This window comes from Astatotilapia calliptera, chromosome 6, assembly GCF_964374335.1.
Source record: "Astatotilapia calliptera chromosome 6, fAstCal68.1, whole genome shotgun sequence".
Classification (NCBI taxonomy): Eukaryota; Metazoa; Chordata; class Actinopteri; order Cichliformes; family Cichlidae; genus Astatotilapia; species Astatotilapia calliptera.
In genome coordinates, this window is record NC_137427.1 from 29,232,492 (window position 1) to 29,245,549 (window position 13,058).

The 13,058-nt window shown below is 40.8% G+C and overlaps 2 protein-coding genes across 2 annotated transcripts; both read left to right on the forward strand.

Annotated features, from left to right (window-relative positions):
• Positions 1-5,959: 5,959 nt before the first annotated feature.
• On the forward strand, positions 5,960-9,685 carry LOC113024419 (toll-like receptor 2). Its single transcript, XM_026171516.2, has one exon. The coding sequence runs from the start codon at positions 6,379-6,381 to the stop codon at positions 8,740-8,742; it is 2,364 nt and encodes a 787-aa protein (XP_026027301.2). The 5' UTR covers positions 5,960-6,378; the 3' UTR covers positions 8,743-9,685.
• A 2,193-nt stretch (positions 9,686-11,878) lies between these two features.
• On the forward strand, positions 11,879-13,007 carry percc1 (proline and glutamate rich with coiled coil 1). Its single transcript, XM_026169431.2, has one exon. It carries the CDS (start codon positions 11,892-11,894, stop codon positions 12,741-12,743), a length of 852 nt encoding a protein of 283 aa, XP_026025216.1. The 5' UTR covers positions 11,879-11,891; the 3' UTR covers positions 12,744-13,007.
• The last annotated feature ends 51 nt before the right edge of the window (positions 13,008-13,058 follow it).

The window sequence follows — 13,058 nt, forward strand, 5'->3', positions numbered from 1 at the left end:
TTTTTCCTTTTTTTTGTTTTCTACTCCTCTTTAATTTCCTAGAAGAGATGATGCACCAAAGCAACTTCCACCTCTTTGTTAGCATGCTCAGTCTGTCCATTAGTATATGCGAGAGTCTTGTGATTGGTCCAGACTATGAAACCTCCAAAGTTGTAGTTTCTCTCTGCAGGCGAGAGGTAATGAGGGGGAAAAAAACCACATGGACGAATATTTCCATGTCTTGTTGGGTGAGGACTGCTCCCACACCTGAATCTGAGGTGTCCTCTTCCACTAGGAACTGTTTACTTCAGTCAGGTTGAGTGAGAATGTGGATGTAGTGGAGAGCTGTCTGAATCTGTCTGCAGAGTTCCACTGAAAAGGGTGCTTGTGAGAGGTTAAACTGATTAGTAGCGACGCAACTCCATTGAAACCACGAATAAACCTCTAATAGAAGCTTGTAAAACCCAGAAACCTTTTCAGATGTCTCCTGTCTGAGGGTACGGGCCAGTCGACCACGGCCTTTACTTTTACAGGGTCTGCTTGCAGTTGCTCTCTTCCCACAATGAATCCCAAAAGAGACACAGAAACTAGTGCTGTCAGCATTAATCCCGTTAAAATGATGTTAATGCCATAACCGCTTTAACGCAGCAAATCTCCGTTAGCGAATTATCGCGGTTCTAACGCGTTGACGCCGCGCAGCCCCACGCACGGGGTGAATCTCCGTTAACTTGCTAACGGAGATTTACCGCATTAATGCGGTTATGGCATTAACATAATTTAAACAAGATTAACGCTGACAGCACTAACAGAAACACATTTTTCTCCTGTCATATAGGAACAGTTTTTCGAGAGGAGCTGGAGGACCAGACGCACATGTTTCTAGTGCTCCTGGAGAGACTTAGAGAAGATCAGGATATCATCTAGATACACAAACACAAAGTGATTATTGAAATCTCGTAGCACATCGTTGATCGGGGCCTGAAACACTGCAGGGGCATTGGTCAAACAAATTGGCATAACCAGATACTCAAAATGTCCAAAAGGGTGTTGAATGTTGTTCTCCATTCGTCTCCTACCTTAATTCTGACCAGGTGATGATAAGTGTTACAGACTTCCAGTTTAGTAAAGATAGTCTCACCTTGAAGCAGTTCAAAAGCAGTTGTGAGGAGAGGTAAAGCATACTTGGTCCCTGCGTACACTTTCACAGTCAAAACAAAAGTTAAGAACGAGTGTTTTGTCTTTTTTTTCCATGAAGGAAAATCCAGCACCAAAGGGAGACAAAGATGGGTGGATTATGCCACCTGTGAGGGAATCTTAGCGGCCGAGGTAGAGCAGTCCTGGGGGCTGGCTGGGCATAGGTGGAGCAACCCTGCAGGCCAGCCAGGTGGCAGAATATATGTTCTCAATTTAGCTGATTTAGCTGAATCACAGAATTTAGCGATTCCAATTCCATTATTAACATCAATTATCGATTCAATTTCTTATCGATTCTCGTATGGACCTTCATCGCATTCTCATTGGCTCCACTTCAAGAGTGACCACCATCACTTTAACATGCTAAGCAGCGTATCACAGGCATTACAGTAATGCAAATGAATTGCATGCTGCATATATTTCCTCTTTTGTTGTGATCAATGTTGGGGTTGTTACTCAAAAAAGTAATTATTACACATATTATACACCAGACTTTTCTTAAAAAGTAACAATAGCCACCCCAGTCACTACCTAACACACTCAACATGTCACGGCATTTTCAGTTTCTTGTGTTTTGGTATTTTTCTGTATTATGATTTATGGTTTGATTCTTTAGCTGTGCTGTTTTGATTATTCTTCTAGGTTTAGTTCAGTGTCAAGTTTGCGTCTTTGTGATTTGTTTCTCGTTTCCTGTTTTATTTTGTTAGTCTCAGTCCTATGTCAGTGTATTCAGGTTTACTTCCCCCTGTCTCGTTAGCCCTAATTTCTCCCAGCTGTGTCTCCCTCCTGTTTCCTATTCCCTGATTACTCCACTGTGTATATAAGCCCTGTGTTTTCCTTTGTTCTCTGTTGCGTCGTTAATGTTTCCTACCCTCAGTAAGCTGTGTGTTTGTCTTGTACTCCTGTTTAGTAGTGATGGTGAGATGAAGCCTCATGATGAACTGAAGCTTTCCATCCAATTGGTCGACTCATGGTTCGAAGCATTGTGATGATTCATTTGCTCTACTGCGCCATCAAGTGGACAATTCAAGTGACGCGGGCTCTTTGATTATAATGATGTGTAAACCTTATGTACATTTGGATAATGACACAAACTAGTGTTTGGTGCTTCACTTTTTAATAAACTAAAAGACAGAAATCAGATTATAGGATGTGTAGTGTTGTTTATTTATATTTTGGTGTTTATCATTTGTGATATTTATTACTGTGTGCATACTTTATTAGGAGAGACAAAATAAAAAAAAAAACATCTCTTCCTTGCTGGTTCCATCGAAGAAGAAATGCACAAGTAACTATGTAGCACGTACGTAATCCAATTCCACAACACGGTGTGATGGGGAATCAGCTGTTTTCCTGCCCATGTTATTTCGAATCTGGCGCGAACCGATGAACCAGTCCCTGAATCAGTCACGTGGTACGGACTGCCCGCGAGGCCTCGAACGTCACTGCATACGTAATCAAAGCAAGCCTCGATACGCGCTTCAGAAAAACGCCCCCGCGATTACCCGACGCACGATTCGAAGCTTCGACACACAGGACACATCACTACTGTTTAGTTTCTCTGTTCAGAGCTTTGTGTTATTTTTGTGAGTTTTATTTATGAGGAGATTTTTCCAGCAGTAAAGCTGCATTTTGAGTTCCAGTCCCGTCTTTGAGAGTCCTGCATTTCAGGTCCTTTTTTCCTGCCTGCCACACAGCCTATCATGACACAGCATTAGTGATGGCCAAATGAAGCTTTCCGAAGCACTGAAGCTTGTATTGAAAAACGGTTCATTACTCGAAGCTTTTCAACACAGTCCTCTCCGGTGACATCTGGTGGTGAAAATTTTGAAGAGCAGCTTGAATCTGCAAAATAAAACGGACTGCTCAATTATCACTGCTCACTCAAGAGTGGAGTTCTCTCTGATATTGGGCCACCGTTCCGTTGCTTTGAACATGTAATTGGTTTTGTTTTCTCGATTGGGGGGCTGAAAAAAATGTAATGCGTATCTGCGTAATACATTTTGATCAATAAACTTTCCCTATTTAAACATGCACTATGGTGGCCTTTCTTTGCTCATAACTCCTTGATGTTGGTAAATACAATAAGTGAGCAATATATATAATATACATATGAGAATGCACAGCACATTATGGAGTATGCCCCTGCTGTGAAGTCCTGCCTCCATCTACTTGTCGTTTAATCACTGGACAGCTGGACAGGTTCATACAAAATATTAGATTAGGCCAATTGTCCTATACATATTTTTGACCTAGGGGTGGGATTGATTGTGAACTGGAAAGGGAAAATGCTTAGGGGGCTGAGTACGGCTGCATCGTCACTGATTTGTAGAATCATTTTTGATTCGATACAGGATCCGATTCAATTTGATTGGAATCTGGAAAGTTTTGCCTCAGTCAGAAATATTACAATTCTGATCATTTAACAGTATATATCCATAATTTCGTGTCTATTAAAAGAAAGCTGACACATGTGAGACTTAATTAGAGATGTAAACAGAGAGTTATGAAACCTGCAGCTGCAGAAGCCAGCGAAAAAAAAAGAGGCAAACACAGCGCGGACCCGACGACACACCAAAATCTGATTCTGATGCGTCGGGTCCGCGCTCTGTGTTCACGTTTGTATGCAGAATCCGTAAACCTGCTCGCAGTTACTGTTTTAGCTGCATGGTGTTTGACGACATGTTGTGAGGTTTAACCTGAGATGCTGGCGTTTCAGGCATAATAACGTTAATTTACAAATCGACACAGGATTGTAATGAATCAATATCACTTTATTCAATTTACCATGGATTGTAATCAGAAAAGTGATAATCAAAACCCACCCCTAATCAAGAACTTGCAAAGTAAAAACATGATCAATGTAAGGTAGCCCTTTTGTTATTTACATTTAAAAAGAGGATTAGTGTTACTGTGCGCTGGCTGAGTCTGTTTCTTTTCTTAGAAATAGTTTCTCCTGCCCTGGAGAAAATCCACTTGCATGGAACAGAAGAGGCTGTGGAGTGCAGGAACCACACTGCAAGCTGGTAGATATGCAGGTATTCCTGGGTCCTGCAGACTATCACCTAAAAACAATAAACAAAATGATTTTCTAAACTGTAGCAATGTAATGTACGTATAGTGTCAAATACATTTTTGTAGTCTTCATCAGCTTTAATTCACATGGAAGTGTTCCTAAAGTCATATGCTGTAATGATATTTACATTATGAAAACATGATTTTGGACATTTCAAGTTTTTCACTTCGGCAGATAAAATGAATTGAGCAAAATCAACTCAAAATATTTCCACACGCCAGAACGTCCTCTCTTCCTCGCTGGCTCCATATCTGTCAGTGGAATGATCACCTCGTCGCTATCTGTCACCATCAACACACTCCACGAATCCCGTGGATGATTCACTTCCATATATCCGTTTGAATCAGGTACCGAAGCAGTTACGTGCGTAATGAAGCTTCGGACGTCACTGGTCACGTGACTTTTGCCAAACGAAGCAAGCCTCGACACAGTGCTTCTGAACCAGTGTGTTGTTTTTTTCGACACACGCTCCGGAGCGTCAGCTTCAAGCGGGCCATCACTACACAGCATGCTCGTACAAAGCTTTTTATTATAATTAACAGAGTTGATATTTGGTTTCCCCTGCAGTGAAGCCATAGACCGCACCTCCGCCAGAGTAATAAAGTACATTGCTTAATAACTCCCAGGAGAAAGTAATTAGTTATTCTACTCATTACATTACTTTCATGTTACTCTGTAAAATAACCTCAACCACACTGTCTCATAATGAGCATTTAACATTATAAATCTCGAGGTTGCAGTCCTACACACCAACACAAATCCCTGCGCTAATGACGGCAAACATATGATCTTTCTCTCAGTATTTAGGTGTGAAAACAAAGCTCACAGCACAAAGAAAAGATGAAAACCAGCACAAAGACACTTTTGAGTGATTCTACTTTAGACACACAAACAGGCAGAAAAGGAGCCTGCAGTGTGACTGCTCATCCCTGCTTTTGCTACCTGTTGAAGTGCAAAGCTTGACTGCTAGGCTGGGGTCAGCATTCACTCAGCTAACGTCACAAACTGAAAGCAGTTAATTGCAGCACAAATGCGACCGTCAAATAACTGTAACCGTTCAACGGAGGGAGTTTCTTGTTTTGTTTTTTCCTCCAGTCAGACAAAAAAAGTGCAGACAAGTACAGCCACACTCTTCAATAGCGTACACACCCATTCTCACACGGCATGGAATTAATCTTTTAGGATTTAAACTTAAATGCACCTTTTCTTTTTTTTTGCTTTACTTTTTGAATATTTAACAAAAAACATTTTTGTTGGGCGTTTGAAGGCACATGTATTTTATTCAAATAACATATAGAGGAAGCTTTCTACAGACAACTGAACAGTAAAACCAGAGAAACCATTTATCCTATTCTTATCCCAAAGCCCTGCAGACAAACTGCCACTCTGTTTCTGTATCACCACTTCCTAATATGGCAGGATGTATGCCAGACATGGGGAAATAGTTAAGCCACAACCAATAGAAGTGGCACAGGACACTTCAGAAGTTGTTCTGAATGTTCAGAAGAAGTGTAAGACATTTCAACTGTGACCAAGACGGGACATTTATGAAGGTATTTTCTCATTATTTTGTTCTGTGCAGGCATAAAGCTGTTAAGCTTGTTTTTTTGACCAGAGAATTTATTATGTTTTAATGATATGTTGAAAAACTAAATATAACATCAGTAACATTAAATTTGAATGCATTTTCAAGAACATTTTCCAATTCCATTTTTAAATTCTTTGTTTATATGCAATTAAAGACACACATGATTTTGCTACTTCAGTGAAACATTCTGAACTCTATAACAATCAAGACAAATTCCACACTATGAAAAGCAAGTCAAGTGTCAACTATTAGACAATTATTTAAAGATTGTAGATTATATTGTGTACATTGTGTTATTGTGATGATTTACTGGCATACGCGTATATAATACTGTTCTTTTATTCCTCTGAAAAGTAAGAATTTGTGTTTGTGTGAATTTGGTTCAGACGTTTGTGGTCCCTGATGTCTTTTCTGCAGACGCGTCTTTCTTAATGATCACTCGACTGCTGCCAGTGGGTCAAACTGTAATTTCCCCACCTGAAAGAAAAGCTCTGAGTTTGATTTTGTGTTTGTGTTTTGCAGGCACTCAGGAGAAAAAGTCATGAAGTTTCTCGTGTTTGTCCTGTTAGTATCTCAGTGCTCGGCGCTCACCAGTCAACAGTGTCACCACTGTGAACAAACATCCTGCGACTGCTCGAGCCAAAACCTTCGAGAAGTCCCTGCAGCCGCTTCAAAACTCATCACTGAGCTCGATCTCTCTTTAAACGCACTGGAGACGATAATGAAAGATGACTTTCTTTCATATGCCGCTTTGAGGGCTTTGTTCGTGAATAACAACAGGATCAAAACCATCCATGAAGACGCATTTCACCCACTGACTCATTTGGAGAAACTGGACTTGTCCTCAAACCAGTTGGAGACTTTGTCTTCTGGTTGGTTTCAGAACCTGACTTCTCTCCACTACTTGAATCTTTTGGGAAACAAATATTCAACACTTGGTCAGGGAAACCTTTTCCTGCCACTGAGGAGCTTGAAGACCCTCCATTTTGGAGGACCTTTCCTTCAGTCTGTCAGTAAAAGGGATTTTTCTGGCCTTTTTGGTCTTGAGGAACTTGTTTTTGAAGGAAATCATCTGCAAGTGTTTAACAGAGGGAGTCTGAGACAAATTGGACCCATTAGCCATGTAACACTTAGTCTCAATGGAGTATTTCACAGAGATTTAGCAGTAGTACGAGCTATATTGTTAGACGTTGTTCATCCAAACACAACAGTGACATTCACTGACACACAGTTTAACAAAAGTTTGCAAATGTTCCCACTTCACGTGGCCATCGAGCGTGGTGCTACAGGTCTTAGTTTCAAAAATGTGAACATGTCTGTGTCAGCTTGTGTACAACTTGTGAATATTTTGTCGGGCTCTGATCTGACTTTTTTTGCCATTGAAGATTCTCACATCTTCAAAAATGAAGAGGAAGTCCGTCTGCATCACATAAGCCTAAACAGCTTGGATGTCATCGTCTTCAAAAACATTGATATTCATTCATTCTACAGATTTCCTGCCCTGAATTTCTTAAACAGTATGATGAAACCAGTAAGAAGGACATCTATGATAAACACTATGTTGTTTGCCATTCCTTGTCAATCCATTATTCATTTCACAAACCTGGAGGTTTTGGACATCAGTGACAACATAATCGGAGATTTGGCACATATGGAAATGATGTGTTATGGAAAGGAGGATGTCCTTCTAAATCTCCACACACTCAACATCAGCAGAAATCGTTTGTTTTTAATCAACAGCAAACTCTTCACTAGACTAGAAAAGCTGGAAAACCTCGACATGAGTAGAAACTCATTTGACAGCATGCCTTCGACTTGTTCCTGGCCAGCAAGTCTCAAGTTCTTAAACCTTTCGTCAACTTCTCTTCCTGAGGTGACATCCTGCCTACCACAGAGCCTACAGATCCTTGATTTATCCAGAAATAAACTGACTGTCTTTAGCATTGAGTTGCCGCTTCTCAAAGAGCTGTACATCTCTGGCAACAAGCTTGGAAATCTCCCAGATGGGCATTTATATGTCAGCCTCGCAGTTCTCTCCATTCAAGACAACAACTTGGCCAAATTCAGCAGTAAAAACCTGCATGATTACCAGAGCCTGAGGGTCCTGGAAGCTGCTGGCAACCCTTACGTCTGTTCATGTGACTTTGTAGGTTTCGTGACAAATGACTTGATGAACCACAAAACTGTAGTTAGACATGACTTAAAGTCTTACATCTGTGACTCTCCCGATGCAGTGAGGGGGGAGAGAGTGTCAGACGTGAAGCTGTCAGTGTTTGAGTGCCGCACAGCTTTAGCGATTTCTTTGCTCTGCTTAGGCATCCTGGTGCTGTGTGTGCTCATTGCAGGTCTGTGTTATAAGTTCAGCGTTGTGTGGTACATGAAGATGACCTGGGCATGGCTAAAAGCAAAGAGAAAGCCAAAGTTGAAGAAGGGAGTGCTCCAGTACGATGCCTTTGTGTCCTACAGTGAAATGGACTCCGGCTGGGTGGAGGCGCATCTGATCCCGGCCCTGGAGCAGTCGGAACCGCCCCTCCGACTCTGCCTCCACAAGAGAGACTTTGTTCCCGGAGGATGGATCGTAGACAACATCATGGACGCTATAGAGAAGAGTCACAGAACGCTCTTCGTCCTCTCCCAGAACTTTGTCAGAAGCGAGTGGTGCAAGTACGAGCTTGACTACACCCATTTTAGATTGTTTGATCAAAACGATGACGCAGTTGTGCTGATTCTACTGGAGCCCATTGACAAAAATAACATCCCCAAAAAGTTCATCAGGCTGCGGAAAGTGATGAACTCCAGGACGTACCTGGAGTGGCCTGATGATGAAGATCAGATCCCAGCGTTCTGGCAAAGTCTGAGAACAGCGATCGAAACACCTGAAATTGACGATACAAACAATCTATAAAAGCATTTATAGTTAGAAATATTAAAATGAATGTACATTCAAATTATGTTTTCTGAGTGCTACAATGTCAGTGATTTTATGCTATGAATACAGTGTAACATACTACTTTTATCTTTTAGTATCTTATTTTAACAAAATTAATATGAAAAGTTATGATCTAATTTTTTTTAAGTCGAATGTAATTTAGTAAATCTTTTTTAATAATTCCATTTTCTCAGCTGACTCACTTCAATTTAATTCCTTTTAAGTTACAGGACAGGAGATTGTATACTTATAATGTTGCAGTTTAAAAAAATACCTGCATTTGCATTTCTGAAATCCTCTGATTTAATTTCATCCAGTTATTGTGCCAATTGTGTTTGAAATGAAATGTAAATTCTTCCTGCAAATATGCTTTTCTCTATATTTTATAACAGTAGATTTATTTTCTATATGAATGTATGCACACAAACCATGTACATACATGGATATACACATGTAGGTTTACATAATAAGTAAAGTGAGATAGTCAGTAGTCTTTTACTGGTCATAATTGTTTTATACAGGTCATTCCTACTATTCAGTTTGAAGGTAGTAAAGTTTTAAAAACAAAAAGAGGCAGATTTTCAATGATTTTTTGATTTTATCTGAAAGACGATTTATTAAACTGTTACAGAAACAAACTCACAAAGCCCACAACATTATTCTATAACAATTTTGCCCAAATTCTCCTCCCTGTTATAGGACAATCTCATCTCTGTGTCTAAGTGTTCAATGTACAGTCAGTCTTATATTTTTGTAAATATGAAAGGGAAAAATGTCCCTGACTTTGCTCAAATATAGTTTTCAGAGTGTGATAAACAAGTATTTTCAAAGAAAAAGATTTATTTTGATATTTGATGTAATTTTAATTCATGTCTTTGAGATTAAAAAGAACTTTTATTAAAATGTAATCACATTTTTTAAATTATTCCATTCTGTTCATTTTCTCCCTTCAATTAACAGCAAAGATATGTATAATATTTTTTTATTTTATTTAGTTAATTTTAAAATAACACAGGTAAAACGGGGTGCACAGAGGAGAAACAGTGGACAGGATATGACATCACGTCCCAGTCATTCTTAATTCACCGTTTTATCAAAGGTTTGCATGTTTCTAACATCTATTAATTAAAAATGGAAAAATAATAACTTTTTAAAAACATTACTACTGAACTTCTTTAAATTTCCTTTTTACATGAACACCTGTAGCTTTTGAGTTTGTTACCAAAGGCCATACGTATAAGCAAGTAAAGATTTTATGATGACTTCATTTTTATTTATCATAACTAAATATTAAAGAATGACAACTGACGATAATTGCCATTTATCTTGTACAAACATCTATTGTATGTATGTCATAGAAAGTGGTCTAAAATCTTTAGTTTGCATGTGTGCTTTTTATAATGAATATAACATGTTAGACAAATCACAAAGTTACTGTGTTTGTTTTGCGTGTCTATGTGCTTGTGTGCCTAAAAGCGTGTGTAATTCTTTGTCAGCCTCTTGAGAGCTGACATATTGCTGCTATTGATCTTTAGCCCTAAAATCAACACAGAAGCCTGGATACTGATGACAGGCAGACCAGGGGAGTCAGGGTTTCCTGATAACACACACACACACATTAAATAATGCTCTACATGCACATATAAACAGAAGCAAGACACGTATATACAATGTTACAGTGCAAACCAGGTCAAATTGGCCTTAATCTGTGAGACAACTGCAATTATTGTGCAGTTTTCTGTGAAGAGTGTATTTCCTTTTTGATTTCAAAAATTCAAGTTTCAGTTTAAACTTTATCTGTAAGTACCAACTTAGAGCATATTGCAAAACTTAATTTTTGTTGTCTTTGTTTTTCTCTTTGTGTTTTTAAAGGAGTCTTGTTCTGAAGCAGTACCAGCCTGGTTCATAGACACAGACTAAGCCTAAGTCAATAATCAGTAACAATCTCCACTGATTAAAGCTTTTAGTCCAAGACTAGCCTTAATCCATGTCTGGGGAACTAATGATTCATGAGTTAAGTTTTAAGTTAGAAAAGCACATGGGTTTATGTTGGTAGCTTTTTGGAAAAACAGCACTGAAAACAAACCTACTTTTGTCTTTGTGGCCATTATTTTAGGTCTATGTCAAACCGAGAGGCTGAACGGCATTTTATGGACTTCACAATTGGTGGTGCAGGTCTTTAAAACGTTACTTTAAAACTATGTGATATGACATCTGGTATCTGAATATCTATTTTAAGATCTTTTTGAATGAATAAGCTCAGGAGGCCAAATCCCGACACAAACCAGGGAAGTTGTAAATCATAGAAAGATGGTGCAACACCGTAGAGTTTGTAGTTTTTGTATATTGACAATAAATGATAAAGTATCTCCTCCCTGTCAGCTTTAATTGGTTGAGTGGTTTTATACCATGAGATGCTAACAGCTAACCTGCTTATCAGTTTATTCCTTGAGGGCACTCTGATTTTCTCTGTTTTACCCTCCAAGTCAACCAGCGGCCGATGGCGCGTTACTTGGGTGCTTTAAAGAATATTACACTGTGTCGTTCGTTAGGGAGAGTGTGTCTGGCCAGCCTGTGTGTTAGCCTGCTGTCGTAGGGGGCATGTGGTGGGCTGATGGGGGTTCAAAGTGTTCCCCTTTAAAAGTCAAAACAGCATGTGATTTGATTTCATGCTCTTTTATCCTTTAACTAGCCTGATAACAGGGACGGAAAAAGGCAATGATGTGTTTGTGTCCGCGTCTGGATAACAAATCTCCATCATCCCCTAGCAGAGGGTCCATTAGCTTCGGCCCCCCTCCCTGGTTGCCCAGTGATAAAGTAAACAATGTGTGTTTGACCAATCCCGCGCGCAAATATTTGTCCTGGAAGCTGCCTCATCCGACGCCAGTCACACACACGCCTACTGGCGTGTGCGGAGGTATATATACAGGGCCGGTCCTGGAGGGCACATCGAGCAAATCCATCAGTGACCCAGGCCAGACCTTTATTCTTGGACAGACACTAAACCTGGCAGCTAGGTAAGGTAAGGAAACTCAATATAAGCGTTTTATCCTTTTTTTGTTATTCCCAATCAAGTTCTTACTGTCCCTCTTTCTTCATTCATCTCACCAGGATTAGAAGCCGACATGGCTGCAGGTGTCATCAGGAACTTTCTCATCCAGGCTCCGACTCCGGCCTACTTCCCCATGATTTTTCAGCATTCTCCGTGTAAGGACGGTGCCTATGAGAAGACGCTGCCAGAGAAGCCAGAGGAGAGAGAAGACGAAGAAGAGAGACAGGCAGATGAAGACGAGGAGGACGAAGAATCTGAGGCTCAGGAGGAAGAGGAAGAAGGTTTGGAGGAGGTTTTCTTAAACCCCGCTCACCATGCTCTGGATGTGACCAAGCAGCTGCTGAGGTTCGCCGACGTCATCAGTCGCGATGTGCAGCGCTATTTCGGTCGCTGCTCCGGTGACCGAGAGGCGTGCGACATCTACAGCGACTCCATCTCCATCACCACCAGTGGGCGTCTGCGTTACTATGACGACCTGATGAGAATAGCGAGAGGAAGTCCTGAGATGCAGGAGAACAGCTTCAGGGCCTGTCCTGAAGAGCAGAGAGCCGCGGCTGCAAAAGGCAACAGCAGTGGGCTGGGGCCCCTGGCTGAACTGTTTGACCTCAGGGCCCCGAGCAAGGGCCGAGGCCAACCGATGATCAAACGGCACCTGCCTCTCAGTTTCTGGACCGAGCCGATCCACAGCTGCCCTCTGGTCACTCTGAGTAACACGCTTGACATCGCACACAGGACCGGCGCCTCGCCTTCGCAGGACCTCACACGCACGGACGAGAACGCGCACATGCACTATAACGTCCCAGCGCAGCACGACATGCACACCCTCGACAGCGCTCAGCCAGACTTCAGCGACCTGTTGGCAAACTGGGATCCAAACCCGGAGCTCACTCACACGCTGACGGAGAACACAAACATGCAGCACTGATCACGCCACCCTCAGCCTGGGACTGAAAAGACTCCACTTATGATCCTTTTACAAATACAGTTTTCTGCAGTTTGAAAGGGTCGAGACAAAGAACCTGCCATCTGAGCAGAGTGAGATTTAGTTTAATAAAAAAATGTACCAGGACCCACTGTGTCCTCTACTACTGTAACATAATCGGATGTGAAACTGTTACGCTTTATTTCTGTTGCATAACATTTTGTAGAGCTGCTGTTGATATTTTATAAAATAGATTCATTAACATGAGTGTTGACTCTTTGTTGCTGTTATTTACTCCCTAATTCACAGTTTGGATTT